At 37.4% G+C, this 16,136-nt stretch overlaps 1 protein-coding gene across 1 annotated transcript in view; it reads right to left on the bottom strand.

The window, feature by feature from the left end:
• The window catches only part of PRKCE (protein kinase C epsilon), a 284,066-nt gene that overhangs the window by 82,780 nt on the left and 185,150 nt on the right, over window positions 1-16,136 (bottom strand). Inside the window, exons 8-10 of the mRNA XM_063390814.1 lie at window positions 15,748-15,844; window positions 14,115-14,329; window positions 12,701-12,874 (exon numbers count right to left, since the gene is read on the bottom strand). Of these exons, the coding sequence (XP_063246884.1) occupies window positions 12,701-12,874; window positions 14,115-14,329; window positions 15,748-15,844 (486 nt within the window). The remainder of the gene's footprint in view (window positions 1-12,700; window positions 12,875-14,114; window positions 14,330-15,747; window positions 15,845-16,136) is intronic.

Below are 16,136 nucleotides of genomic sequence, written 5' to 3'. Positions count from 1 at the left end.
GTGTGTCAGAAAGAAGCATGATCATATTTATTTTCTAATTCCAGGTTTTAAAATTTATTTTTTTATAATTAAGTTTTAAACTCAAGTGTCCTGTCCCTGAAACAGAAAAACTTTTCAGCACACTGAAGAATATAATATATAAACAACCTCTTGCTCACAGTCATCAGTATCTAGAAAACAATAATTAGTGAACTATATTTTTATAAAATAATAAAATCAGAAAATGGGTTGGAAGGGACCTTAAAGTTTATCTAGTTCTGATCCCTGTGCTATGAACAGGGACACCGCCCACTAGACCAAGTTGCTCAATTAAAAAAAATATGTCAAAGGCTCATATAATTATTTTAAAAATAAATAATAAACACCCCCCCCTTACCGTAACTTCCAATGTATTTATCTTACTTTTATTACAGTTGTGGGTTATGTGAAGGCAAAGAGAGGGCAAAGTCTTTGTCTTTCTTAGTTTAGGATCAAAACCCACACAGAGGCCTCAAGAACTGAACTGACAGACCCACACAGCAAGCCAGTAAAGCAGAATTATGCAATCGGTATATAATAATTGATGAGATTTAAAAAGAAATCTCATGTTTTAGGAGAACAAGAACACCAGTGGGATACATTTTTCTTTATATGATTACAAAATCTTGAACTTACAGTTTATATTTGCCCCACTGGTTTTATGTTGCATTTCTATAACTGTTCCTGGACTAAAACATGTCCAGGGAATATAACATGCTGTAACCAAGGCCCAGTCTAATATTTCATTCTAAGAAAAAGTATATTAATCATTAAAAAATGTTCTCTGGAATTATGAACAAAAGAGCAGTGGGAAGAATTTGCACAAACTTAGCCTTTGTGATTCAGTAAATACACCAGCAGTGATTTGAACCTTCCCATTGAGTACTTTGTGGTTGTGCTAACCCAGCATTTCAAAGCAAACTTCAGTTCCACTGACACAATTTCCCATGTCTTTAGTTCCACAGGGGAGAGAAAGACTTTTTGAAAATTTCACCTACTTTCACCTCGAGGCTTCATGAAATGCCTTTGAAGTTTATAACCTAAGGTTTCTATGGGACAAGGATTTACAGAATTCAAAGGAGAGCTTTAAGGAATGCTCACGAATTACTACTTTTTAAATTAACACACATCTATTCTTAAAAGGGAAAAAGAAGAAAAAGCAAAAATAATTTAAAACCCCAGATTTTTTTCTCAACAGATTATCACATTTTTAACCTTTTAAGCATTCTACTTCAACCATGCAATAATTTTATTTGTATTCTGCTTTATCTTTCTGAGACCATCAGTAACTTGACAAAGGCAGTAACTTGCAAGCAAAACTTATGGGTAGGACCAAAAAATTATATAATTCTTCATTGTATCATGATAAGATCTGACAACCTCTTTTTCCCCCCAGAGTTTAGATTTCTTTATTCAAATATAACAGAGTAAATTCAGCTTGCCAAGACATTATGTTCTCTCTGCTGCTATTACTTGAATAATTTAATTTAGCATTTGTTTCAAGAACATTTTCAAAAAGAGCCCATAAACTCGTATGTCGTCTAACCTCTTCAAGCAGTAGCTTCCGCATTTCCTCAAAGAATGTAAACAACTTTAAAAACAACACACTACTAATGGATAAAACATTACTTTTCTCTGTACAAGGCCAGTAAATATACCCCTTTCTGTCAATGCTATTTACAGAATGATGGTAACTGTGCAATCAGATAATGGTTAATGAATTTTAATGAAGTCTGCATTGGCTATCAAATCCTGAACTTGGTGATATTTTGGTTCTGGGGAGCTGCCTGTGGCTTCTTAGACCCAAATCATCAGTCTAAATCCAGTTAAAAAGCAGAGTGAAACAATACTCAGATATTGGGTTACACATGTGGCTGAGATAAGATGTTAGCCTAAGGGATATTTGAATCACTTTGAGTGTTTTATAGAACAATACCACACTGAAGAGCACTGCAGAAAGCAGTTAATCTCCTCGGGCATATCACCCAGGAACAATTCTTTCCTAACTTTTCCCACAGCTTCATGGCAAATTTCCAAAAGTTCAGAGGTTTGGTGAGTTTAAGCCTCTTTAAATTCAGATTCCTATCTAAAACTCCCTAATTTCTAATCCAGAAATCTCATTAGATATGATCTTCCCCTTTCTCATTATGCCAGAAAAGCTTTGCAAGCTTCCTTTCCTATTGCTGTTGCAATACAGCAGTTTCCATTAAAGGACTTGTTCTTGGATACTGCAAGCACGAGAAGGTGTGGCACAAGACTGACTGGGTGAGACTTCAGGAACACGACCACCAAGCTTCTCGCATCTCAACGCAACCAAAAGGCCTTACCAGGAGCTAAATACACCACAGAGCTACACAGAACTCTAAAGTCATGAAGACAGACCCTCTTCCCGGCCAAGCCTTACAATTTTTACTCTTTAATTCTCAAAAATACAGCAAGAGAGATTTCTTGCATGCCCATATAACCTAATTAACTTCTCTTTTAAAACTTGCCCCCTACTGTATGGATCCATAAATAAATCATGAGTTATATTCATCAATATATCCAACACACCTATTTTCCCTTCCGAAGGCTGTCTATAGCTAATCATTTCTTTAATAAATGGACAGGTAAATGTATTAAAAAGTGGCTGAATTAAGTTTTAAAAACACCTTCTTTCATTTGGACTAGATGACCCTTGTGGGTGCCTTCCAACTCAGCACATTCTGTGATACTGTGATTTCTACTTCAGAAATTCAACAAACACTGCAGACTGAAAATTTGAAAGAGGATGGCATCACTCTTTGGCATGCTTCTTAATTAAGTCTAATGCATTATGCATTATGCCCTTTTGGCTCTGGCATGGCTTTGCCAGCTGTGGTTCACTGCTTATGTTCCTGAGGGGAAAGCACAAGATAGTGTAACACTTCTCTCTTTCTTTCAGTACCTTTCCTCTCAGCAATGGAAAAAACAACTGGAGAAGTGTTCTATCAAATTTACTACGTACTGTTTACCTGCATTACAACATGTAATACCTTTTCTATTTAATGTATGGACAACAAAAAATCATGGACATGCATATTGAAATACCTGCAGGGAACACTGAGTTTCCTCTATCTGACAAACCTCACTCAGTATTACAGTTGGTATTTCCAAGTGCTCAGACACATTATTTCACTGCTCCAGAAGAGGATGAAAATACTGTGCAGTTACCTTAGTTTTGAGATTTTTAAAGGCTTAGACAATACTTTAGGAAATATCACTTAAAAGAAAAGGTGTAAATATTTATACTGCATTATAGGGCTGTTTGCAGATGTGGTATTAAGAGGATTTCTCCGCTCCATGTCGGTGAACAAAATGCAACATTCACCAACAGTTATGTTTCCAAATAGCTTCTCACTTTTAACACCTACCAAAAAACCCCCAAAAACTATGTGCAAAGTGCCATCTGATTATATGCAAACTTGCCATGTTTGGCTCAGGAAATACCCAAGTCATCTATCTCATGATATAGGGATAGTATTCTGGAAAAATACCACTATATGCTTTACAGTCTTCCTAGACATCTGCTTTGGGACTGTTAGAGACCAGGCCAGACATGCTGTTGGTCACTCTGCTCATACGTCTTCTGCAGAAAATCATGAGAACAGAATTCAGTTTTGTCTTTTCTTTGGGGCTTTATACAAAACAGTTCTCAAAAGGGGATCTAGCAAAAGGTTTAAAATTCACATTTCAAGTGAAAAATACATGAGCACACAGATTAACGAAAACCTATAAATATATGCAAAATCCCTTGTCTAACATTACCTGTTGAACATGTTTTCAGAACCCTTCCCGAAAATGAAGGTCTTTATGAATATCCACTGATATGTGTAAGCCCCACATATTACCTTATTTTGTTCTTATGATAAACATGAATTACCTGAGCCAGGCTTTTCCAATGCCTACGAAAGGTATTATTCACACACCTCTCTTCACTGTCTGGATTTCAGCAGTTCTATAAATGCAACAGTGACCTTTAAAAGCATTAATTGTATCTGCTTTATTTTCCATACTTTCCTGTTTCCAGAACTTGATTAATTTTTGGCAAAGCATAAGCTTCAGACAGCTGAAAACCCTGGCAACTCCCAAGTGTAAATTAGACAACAGGAAACACTGTCCAAAATTCTGCTATCATTTAAGCCATCTTAAACTCTCTGAAATGAGTAAAGCAGCACAGAAAAAATAGTGTGTTATATTTTCAGGGCATAGTTTCTTCTACAACTCAGGAAGCAGCTTTAAGTAGCAGAATAACATAATTTGGTGTGATTCCAATATTGGGTTTCTGAAAACAGAAAAGAGAAAATAAGTGCCACCACAGACTTTTCAAGAAACTACTTATCAGTATGACTATTCCAAGTTAGTTATTTTGTGTGATTCTGTGAAGTTTCTTGGAAAAACTTATTTATAGAAGCTTATGAAATGGATCCTGTTCATCCTTCTACAGGCTGAATGGAAAGTTAAATACCTAAAAGGATAATTTTCCTTATTGTGAACTTGGCAAGGTGCCCATATTCTGTAAGAGTTGCAGCTGGGTGCTTCTTCGCTGTATTAAGGATAAAATGGGGTGATGTCTCTAGGTCACAACTTAGATTATGGAAACATGCAGACTTACTACTAGCTGGTATTATCCTATACACTATTTAAGTAGCTAAGTTTGTATGTTAGCCCTCAGAATGCCTTCCATAACCACTCTTTGCATTGCTATGAATTATGCATTAATAAGTACAGCCAAGACTGGGAAGCAGGCTTTATTATTCAAGTTTTCTCAGCTCTGAACAATTACTTTGTAATGACTGATCAGTTTACTAGAAGAGAACAGAAGGCCTTAATGATGAGGTATATTTTACCTGTACATATTGTGTACATTTATGTTTCCTGTTTCTTGCTGTTTGTGGAAGTTGTCTATACCCTTCACACAGCAGTTCGGCTGTGGGGAAGAGACTGTGGACTCACAGGCCCACAGGCGACGCACCACTCGCTCTCCTCCAGAGAGACACTTCTCTTACAGGCTGAGCTGATGTTCTAGATCACCCTTGTCATAACTTTAAGGAGATAGAACCATGTGCTGAACACGTCTCAGCTTACAGAATGGCCTTAGGCTCCACTTATGTGGGAACACAGACAGGTTCCCTACATGCTTCCTTATACACAAGCATGAGACTGGACTGGGCACTGCTACTCTTACGCAGCCCACAGTAACTGTGCAAGAATAAATCCTGCATCAAAAACCCCATGTTTGGTTTTGCCAAAACTACTCACTCACAAGTGAGAAAATGGCATGATCGGTGAAAAAAAGAATCTGATGGTGTGGTTTTGAGAAAAGGAGATAAAGCATACTTAAGCTATACCCTACCCAGGTTTGGCCCATATGTGGTGTATGAAGCAGAAGACATGCCAAAATTACTCTGTGTAGATGCTAAAAAAAGCAATGAAAATTTTACTAAAGATGCAAACTCAAATGTTTTGTAAATTCCACTTCATTCCCATGGTGAAATTCTCTTGTGTACAATTATAATTTATTAAGCTTATTGATGTTACCAAAAAAAAAAAGTTGTATTAAAGTGCCCAAATGAATTCCAAAGAGAATCATTTCCTGCATTTAGAAAAGAAGCTGCAGAAGAATCAAATTTTATATGCAGTTTCCTTTTTCCTGACTCTTCCTTTGGGGTATGTTAGTTGTTTACTTGTAAGAGCAACGCCTAACAAACACAGTATAAAATGTTTCCCCACAATCTCTTGTGTGTCACGGGCTTTATTTAAATAGCACTAGAAACAGTCAACTGGCAAAAATAGGCATCCCAACAGTTACCCATGTGAACATTATATTTTCACTTATTTTAAAGATAGGTTTTATTGTTGCAAATTTATTTTTATCTTGAGCCCATTAGAGGCAAATTGTGAATAGTGTTTTACAGCCATAAAATACAAATACAAGCACAAAGGGTGCCAGGACAAGGGACCAGTGGGTCATGTACTCAGGTCTCTTTTGTCCAAATGAGGGAACCTACAACAGTTGTGAGATGGTCTCAGCATGTAGGTGCAGAGGAAGGACAGAAAGAAGGCCACAGCACATGTCTGCAGTGACAGATCCTGTTACAAACCAGTTAGGCACATTCCTTCCAAGCGATGCTGCCACAAGTCATATTATCCTTATCCTTCCCACTCTCCCAAGACAAAGCTAAACTGAAAGCCACACTACAGCTTTAACACACAGGATTTCATTTAAAGGAGCAATATTAAATTATCCTGCTGGATGAGGAACAGTACTGTGTTTCCACAAGAGCTATAAGATTAAGAATGCCGAATCAGGAACAAGCAGAACGATGTTAACACAGCCATAGCACAAGATTATACAGAAGTTCTGTGGACCCAGTAAGTGAGGGGACTACTCCAGTTTGAAAGTCTGCTACTCCCTTCACCCTGTTTGGATGACAGTATTCCTGTCTCCTCTAATCTCTGCTAGAAGATAGTGTACGAGACAGACAGACAGACTTGCCAAGGAACTTACTGGCAAAGCATTTGGGTAGATACTCTGAAACATTCTCCCCTCAAACATGCCTCAACTGGAGAAACACACTTTTCCCAAGATCAGAAGTGTTTAATATATAACTCCAGCTACTCTGTCCAAGAGAGATGAAAACAGCACCTTAAAGGCCCTTAGCTCTACCTGTTATCCTAAAAACCTCCTGTCTGCACATGATCAGATCAGGATTAAAATCCTGACGTTGAATTTTATGCTTGGCTGCACTAAGATGTCTTTAACACAGTGAACTACTGACATAGTTAACTCTAAAGCCCTAACATGCAGGCATGAGGACCAAGGTTAAAAAAGTCATCACAAACTCCAGCTTCCCTCACCTATTTCATGAGGGCAGTTGCAGGGAATTGTGCCACAGACGCTGACTCAGGACCATTCTCAGGATTGCTGAGGCCTTTGGTTACAGCAAAGCAATCCACGGAGCTGCAGCTGCAGCACTCACTTGTGCACACGCAAACTAGGAACAAGCCCTAGCTTTGAGAGGGTGTGAAAGAGTCCTGTTCAGTTTGGGTGCTACATCACAAAAGAAAAGTCCTTCCTGTCTGAAAGAGGAGCATTTAGACTCTTCTGATTGATGCTGGAGGAGTAATTTCTCCTGCAGGCCCTTGATGAGCCTGGCTGCACTGCTAGCCTGACTTGAAGTTTAACACTAAAGGGTCTAAATGTGAACAATGAATCTTCAGTGAGCTAACCAGGCTTTAATAATCCTTCAAGAGCAGCTAGCAATAACTGAGCTGCATAATAGCAAGTTTCCCAAAATGGGGTCATCATGCTGGAAACAGGGGCTTGTGTGTGTGAGAGAGACAATGATTACAGTATTTAATCATCAGATTCACTGTTCCAACTATTCTTGACCATAGTGTCTACTTTCAGACAATGCAGTGATCGTCGTCAGTGCATTCACACTGGATAGCAGTCACCAGCAAAGCTAAATTTAACATATACACTATAAATGTCTCAAAAACCTTATTCCGCCAAAATTTTGTATATTTGCATAACTTCTTAACTGTATGATATGCAAAACATCACCAGATGCTATTCTAACTTCCAGTGCTTCAGGAAATACTCTGAAGAAAAAGTCAAAATCAGTATATTTGAATTTCTTATGATATGAACTGCCTGTATAAACCAGGATTTGGGAATTCAAAAACACCTACTACTGTACATATTCTGTGTATGCACATATATAGTAACACAGGTAAATAAAACATTTAAATTAGGTTTGAATATAAACATGTAAATATGTATATAAAAAGGTAACATAATAGAAACAGTATAAATACCATCACTCTATGCTGACTTACAATTTTATTTTATCTTTTTACCATAGTTAACACCTATCATTAAGAAACCCTTGTCAATAATTTTATATTTAAATTATATTAAAATATTTTAGGATTAAAATAACTAAAAATACAGGGGTTAATTCAGTCTTTTGTCTCACATGTACAAATCCACTGAAGCAGGGATAATAATGAACAGAATTGGGCCCTAAAAAGTTCTAATTTGACACTAATCAGTAATAAAAGGCAATACAAACTTGTGTTAAACTGATTACACCCATATAGCGATATCTTTATAATGGCTTTAGCTGCTTAGCAACAAAGGTACAAGAATACCAGATAAAATGGATTATAAGCTCTGATTAGTCCCAGATGAATGCAACAGTGGCAAGTCAGTTAGGTTAATTTGCACTGTATATCATAAATGACACTCCTCTGAGCTATAATGGCAGAAGACATTTAATTTTTTTTGTACAAATACACATAAAAGAAATCAGACTTTACTTGACCTTATCAATGACAGTTTTGGTCACATTCTACAGGGTTTCTTCCTAAATTAACTTCAGAAAACATGATTTAAAGAAATCATAAGCACAATGATTCTCTTTCCCTTTTCTGTTTCACACTTTCTTAACAAAAAAATCACTTTAAAAATGGAACTCCATTTTACACCTTTCTGCTGGACTTGCAAATCCTTTTTGGAAATATTTGAATACAAGCCATACTGGAAGGAAGACTAATTACTTTGGTTTTTAGAGGGGTCTGATGCAGAAAGAGGTTTAAGGATTTTTTTCAGAGTAAAGAAGGGACATCACGACAGCTGAAATGAATTTCAGCTTTATAAACACCAGACTGGCTAGCACTGCTCAGTGTGCTGGGTACAGTGCAAACAGCAGGAAGGAATAACGCCTGGACCACAGAACTCACAACCTAGGATAAAGCAGCAGGAAGCCACTGGGTAGCATGGAACAGCCAAGGGATGAACACAGTTGCACTAGGGTCACTACAGCCTCTTCTGGAGGTCCTCTGCCATGCCACATGGCTGATCTCTACCTTACAACACCAGAACACAGGAAAGAAGGGAATGGCCTTGCAGGTCGGCCCAGGAGCTATGCTATGGATTGATACACTGATTTTAACACTGTAAGGAAGAGTAATGTTTTTATGGGTGGCATAAGTCTATTTACCTGTAGTAACTGACTTTCTCTAGCTTTTATTTAACTAATTATTTCCTTTACGAAAAATACATAATATTGACTAAGGGTCCTTTACAAGTTCTGCAACTCTATCAGTCAACAGGAACATTTTTGTGCACTAAAAATACTCACTACTACATCTGTTGTGTTAAAGAGCGATGAAAAGAGAAGGTGAGCACTATTTTCAAATTTATCTGATTTTATGAAATAGGATAAAAAAATCAAATGGCAGATGTTAAAAGCATCAGCTCTCTTGTCTTCTAATTTTATACTGAATTATCATAATAAAGCTTTTACTGCCTTAAATAATTTAAACCCCATTTTACTTCTTAAGTATTTATTAGGATAGTTCATTATAAATTATAGGTTGTGCACATACATTTGTACGCATCTCATAAGGTAGAGGTTTAGAAAATTTTAAGTGCTTATGAAGAAAGTTGACAGGGGTGTAGGAGGAATTGAATTAAGTGAAGCTACTTACATTTTCTAGACCTTTCCATAAAAAGCACTTTAATTCTCACAGTTCAGAAACATCCAACTGAATGAAGATAAGGATGTCTTCAGAGAAAACATGTCTAGAAACATTTAAATCCCCTTGGTGAGCCACCTGACTGAAGCATATCAATAAAACCTCGTGTTGATACCGTTCCATATTTGATCCCTGAAGCAGGGTATGGGCTTGGAGGGAAGAGGACACTGAAGAGGGGAACTGGGCAGCATCAGATTACTGTCATGTAAGATACCTCTTACTGAAAAGTCAAGGGACCACCACATAGAAAAAGAGAAGGTATGAGGAAGAGTTTAAACCAAATTAAATGCCTGAAAATGCCCCTATGTTTTCTCAATACCTTTATTGAGAAAATAATATCTACACAGTGAAGTCCTGAATAAACCAAAGACGATGATCAGCAAAGGTCAGTTATTACAAAAATGCTGCACCCTGTGTGCTAGGCCTTGGGCAGGTTTTGCCATGGGAGTGCCAAATACAGAATGTAGCATTCATCAGTCAAATTCCTACTGACAGAGCACAGGCAAAACACGACTCAAACCTCTGAATAGGCTGACAGATGCAATGACCATATCCTGGCAAAACACGAAGGGAAATGCTGCCATAATATAAGAGTGGTGAAAAATACTATCCGAGGGTGACACAGTTTTAGAAGATACACTGCACTAAAAGAGTTCAGCTCCTTCCACATAAAAATCCAGATCAGCTGAGGCCCTGCCTGTAGATTTTATTTTCTTTCTGATATGTAGGACTGGGTTGCAGAGCTCATTTCTCAAACTATTGCAGACAAAACACCCTGTTATCAGCTTTGCACACTTTATGCCAAGCTTTTGAACTCTCTCAACTTCCAGATCACTGAAGAAGATTTCAAAACTATTCCTGAAGTACAATAGATACAATACTCAATAGTACAATAGTACTCAAATAGAATTCTTTTTTAATCTAAAACGTTGATGGGGGGCTGGCGGCTCATTTTTTGGCGGGCATAAAGCAAATTGGTTTCGTTAAAGTTTGCTCTTGTATTAAGCAGGAACATAAGAAATATCAGTCCCAAGAACATTTCTTTAAAGTAAGGAAGCTAGATGGAATTGTTAAAAGAAATAGGGTGAAAACCACACTAGTGTATAACTTATGTTGTTGTTAGGCATTACCTGGCACAATTTCTGAATTCCAAAGTAATTTTAAATATTATCCCTAACTTGTCTGGATAATAATAGATTCATTTAGTATGAGACACTAATGAAAACCCTGCGCCACGTAAAAAATAAATAATATTGAAATGTACTTAGTGTAGAAAGCATATTAGGCAACTTTTCTACAGCGTCTTCAGCTGATTACTGAAGGAAAACACTGCAGCACATAAAGTTAAACTTCTGCATCTGCATTTTTGTCGAAGAGGAACAACGCAAGTAATCTCACTACATCAAGACAACCTCTGAGTGCTTTGACAATGAATACTGAGTCAAGCTTCCCATTAAGTCAGGGTGTATACGACAAATATGCTCTACTTGAAATGTAAAATTTAATTCCAGCATGATCACTTCAGGGACCAGTTCTGCAAAGTACAGTCGCCATGCCATGGTACACAATCACGGTGTGAGTAACCATATACTACTGTGAAACACACTTAAAGCCTATTGTACTGCAGCCTTTGTCTCAATCAAGCCATTTTAACCACAGAAAATGTTTGCTCAAGCAAGTTTTTCTACCTGTTTTTCTACCGAACCTGAGAAAATCATTCACTGACTAATTTACTTGGTACATTTTCATTTGTTGCCATTCATAAACCAAGTGTACTTTTAGCAGATGTACTGCTTTTGCTTTTTCATATTTGGTATTTTCATTCTTTTAAAAAGAATTTTTTGTAAATTGATCATAGGACATGCTCAAGAAAACCCTTCAATTTTTCAACTATGGATTTTAATTTGATTAGGTATCAATAGGTGTAGTTTTGACTGTTGGATAAGAGACATTAGCCTATGACTTGTAACTATAAACCATTTCCGTATGAGTTCCTCTGAGCTCAAGGAAAGCCACAAACTACAGTTTGTCTCTGTTAAGAGATCTGAGAAGAGAGAAGACAGTGAGAAGAACTTCTGAGGATCTTTGATGAATGGTTTTGGACAGCAGAGAGGAAAGCAGAAAGCATGGTACAAAGAGGGAAGAGCAGACCAAAAATACAAAAGGAAAGGAATCTCCAGGAAATCAGAGGAGTAGCAAAATACTTCTGTCATAATTTACACAATGTACAACTGATCTTTACCAATGTTCTGACATATGAACACAATGAGAACATTACAATGTTCTCACATCAGGCTGCTGATCTATTTATTTACACTCCAAGGACTGCACTCAGCCCTGAAGGTCCCTTTCTGCTCACAGAGTTTATACCTCACCCACTACAATCTTTTAATCACCTCTTTCATCTGAACTGACATGCTTAATTCTAGCTATAAATTTTAAAATAATATGTTAAAACATTTTAAGAGTATGTTCACACATATAATAAAAGTCTGAATGTGAAACACCCTCCACAGACATACACGCCTTCCTGGGCTACTGCTTTGTGTCAACTTGAAAGCATATAAAATGCTAGCACATTTTCACTATTTTAAGAACTGTTTGCTGTTTCCATATTCAAACCACTATAATCTTGATCCTACTAGTCATTTTCCTATGGCTTTCCCACTGTGCTATTTATCTTTCCTAGAAGAAAGAGCTTTGCTAGAAGATCTTTTTGTCAGAGCTTTTCTGCAATTCTACACATAAGTATTGCACACTGGATGTTAAAAACATTTGTACTTAATTCAACAAATGATGCACCCTATTAACCTACCAAAGAAACAGAAAATGGCACCTCAGTAGGTGCCAATCCACCTCTGTAGGTGTCATTTTTATGTATTCTGTGCATGTGGGTTTTTTAACTCATTTACTGCCATCTCGTGGTACTTACAAGGCAATAGTAGTTATGCTTTTTAACAGTAGCCAGTACTCCTGTACAATACACTGTAATGCCAAAAACTTACCAGAAATATTTTCAAAATATTGCTGTACTTTTCATGTTGTTTTCTTTCAGTCTGGAAATAGTCACTGTTATTCCTTGGGCACAAACTGGTAAAAGGCTCACGTAGCTTACCTTTGTCTGGAAGCAGCAGTAAAGTTGTGTTAAATATGGATGTTTCCGTGCTAATGCCAGAATTCTCTTTTCTGTCATTGTACAGTCTACATCATCATCTTGAAGTATGACATCTTTCTTCAAGACTTTCACTGCATATACTTCATCCTTTCCTTTTAGTTCAGCTAACATTACCTAAACCAAAGAAAAATTCTCTTTACATGTGAACAGATGCCATAAATGCAGAGTTTCATATGAGTTTGACTGCACTGAAAATAGGACAGTTACATACTTGCCTAAATGAAGCTGCAGTTTATAAAATAAAAAGTAAAGTACCATAATTTTAGAAGCATATACCTCTGGTATTCTTCAAATTTGAAACACAAGGTATCTGTTCTGTTTGTTAGTTAAGTATCTTAATGAGTACCTGTTAGTGAGGTCTCAAAAACTAAACAAGGAAGGAAGTTGATGTAAAACTGAAATTTACTTCCCACTTTTATCTCCCACTTCTGGTAGTGAGATTTGAGTGTGATGAACTTTGTATACAATCCAAAGTTACCATTCCAGCTGCTTTCAAGTGGTTGATTTTAACTACTACTATTGTTTACGGTTCAGGCCCTATATTCTGTTTAAGGTCAGTTCTGGCTTGGTGCCAGGATAATCTTCAGAGAATGGATTAGAAAACAGGGACACAGAAGAACTGCTTCTGCCCTGTTCCCCAGCATGTGAAGTTCCCATAATATCAAGGAAGGAAGAGTGTCCTTCTGAAACAGGTTCATATTTCAGTCCACCTCTGATTTCATGGTGCACAATAGTGTGGAAGGAAAACCTGTAGGCCCTGTAAACAGAGCAATCCCCTTCCAGCCTCACCAATTCCCTGCTATGGGAAGGTATCTGGTGAGTTACAGCTCTGCTGCTTACACTGTGTTTTGGGCAGCTGTCTAAGCCCCATCATATCTGAGTGGAAATGCTTCAGTTCCGCTTCCTCCACACTGAACACACCCACCGAGGAAAATAAGTACACACAATGTTCTGTGAAGCAAGTAAACTTGAACTGGCAATTATCAAGAAAGCGAATTAATCCCACAGCATTATTCCTGACCTGATTTTTCCTGCTTGACCACAAGCAATTTTGTTGAACAGTATGTATGTATCTGTATGTGTGTCTTCATCAGCCATATCCTGAAATAGTGAAACACTGACATTTTGTTTCAGAAGGCTTGACCCTTGTTAACAAAGTGAGCTAAAGCACAGACAAGGCCAGCTCATCAGGAAGACTGATATTTTTAATCTGTTGGGTAAAAGAAAACCCCGAGCCTGGAAGCACTTTCTGAATGTCAATATGAACACTTCCAAAATGGTACAGTCAAAACCACCCCTGAACATCAGCTTAAAAAAAATAAAAGAAGAAAAGAAAGGGAAAAAAGCTACCCACCTTGCCAAAGCTGCCCTTTCCTAATACTTTGATGAAATTGAACTCTTCAAGACCTATTCGCTTGCTCTGAGCTTGTTTGACCTCCCCATTTTCACCATTCTCCCCAGGTTTGTTAAGCTGGTTGTCTGTTGACGTTGTAGCTGTTGCTCTGTGTTCCTCTCCCCGATTGTCAAAAGATAATGCTTTCCTAATGTTGTTTTCCAGCTCTTTGATTTCTGTGGAAACGTGAGGAAAAGTTAGTTTTAATCAAATGTCATAAAACCAGACTATGTTAGTCTGTATCAGTGTGGGAAGGGACATTCATCCTTTCTGAATGCTGCATTTAGGAGCAGTCTGTGGTTAAAAATACATATTTAGCAAACTGCTTCTCCACCTTACAGTAATCAGCCAAACTCCTGCTCTAACAGGAAGGGTGGCCTTTTAAAATGAACTTAAGAGAATGACATATCCAAAACTTCAAAGATAAGTCAGAGTAGTAGCCAAATAGTTGTTCTAGTGACTTTGGGTGTTCCTGTACCACAGAGAAGTACTTTGTTTTGAATATCCCTGTCTTCCTGTAGCACTTACTCATCTTCCTGCTTAAGTATTTTAGAGCTGTGTCTTCAAAAGTTCAAAGGATAGTTGGGCGTCCCAGTCCTTGAAGTCAACATGAATGGAGCATCTTATTCAGCTCCAGCTGTTATCAGACGCCTGCCAATAAAACGTTTGACCACTTCCTAACGCTGCTTCAAGCAGCAATTGTGTAGATCTGCTAAATGGTTCTGAAGATTTCTCAGTATTAAATACATGGAGTCCTCAGGGCCTGCCCCGAGCTCCTGCATGGTACTTCTGCCTGATGGCCTTGGCAGCAACAACTTTACTGGACAGCTATAAAGGTCAAATTAAAGAGAAAATTTAGACAAATTCTTTGTTCTTATTTCAAACAAAACATCAGATACTTCAAAAAAATAATGATTTTATTAAAACAATGGTTTGTGAAACCAAAACATAGATAAATTTAAGTCAGTTCTGGATTTAGAGGTCACAGATTTCTGACTTTTAAAAACAATTAGATGAGACTCAAAAAATGCTGCTGACGTACACATTCTGTCAATCAGCTGCTCAGCTCAATGAAATCAGGTCATAGCAGTGAAGATTAAAATGTCTGTGTCCAAATCCATGCATAAAATAAATTGCTGAAAGGAAACATGGTTTTAAGAAGCCTCTAGAGACCACGTGGACATGCTAGCACATGCTAGCATAGCCTTTCTGGATGGAAGTTTTTATTAGTACAGATGTTCAATGTGGAGTTACAAGGAGTCAATTTTATCTCAAAAACTTATTAACATATGGGTTTTCAGGTAAATAAAGGTTTTCTCTCAAGTTCTGTGTTACTATTTAAAATTTTCCAGTCTTACAACAGAATATTTAAACAATTTCCATTAATATATTTTGTTGACAAGGACCCATGTAAAGTTAATAATATCTTCAGATGACTGTTTTATAATTTTTCCTTATCACTTGCTTCAGTTTCTGGTGGTAACTACTTTGTTGATTTGTGTCTACAGAGGCTCATGATCATAGATTTTTTTTTTTTACTCTAGAAAAATGTGTGAAAAAACAGTTAGATAGGAAATAAAAAGATTTGTTTGACCTTGATCACATGGAGATGTTGGTGCTGATTTCGACCTATCTTCTTCTGATGACGCGCATCCCGGAACGGGTGGTTGAGTCTCTGCACCTGCAATTAGCTAAGAACAATTCCAAAAGGGGTACTCAGCTGTGATCTTCCTGTGCCATGAGGAAATTTAATTCAACAACTTTATTTCAAAAGCAGAAGCATGAAGGAAAGTGAAGATCATCTACCCCTATGGATTCTCACTGGCAGAACCTCAGCCATACAGGAGATGGCATCACACAAAATGGAAGCCATAATACACACAGAGATAAAACAGGAAACTGAAGGAAAAACAGGTTCTTAAGACGAAATAAATGTAGTGTACATACCCAGTGATTGAGAAAGTTTGGAGAAGCCACCATGAG

Source organism: Prinia subflava, chromosome 2, assembly GCF_021018805.1.
Source record: "Prinia subflava isolate CZ2003 ecotype Zambia chromosome 2, Cam_Psub_1.2, whole genome shotgun sequence".
NCBI classification, from domain to species: domain Eukaryota; kingdom Metazoa; phylum Chordata; class Aves; order Passeriformes; family Cisticolidae; genus Prinia; species Prinia subflava.
The sequence above is the reverse complement of the archived record's forward strand: the minus strand, read 5'-3'. Positions and strand labels throughout refer to the sequence as shown.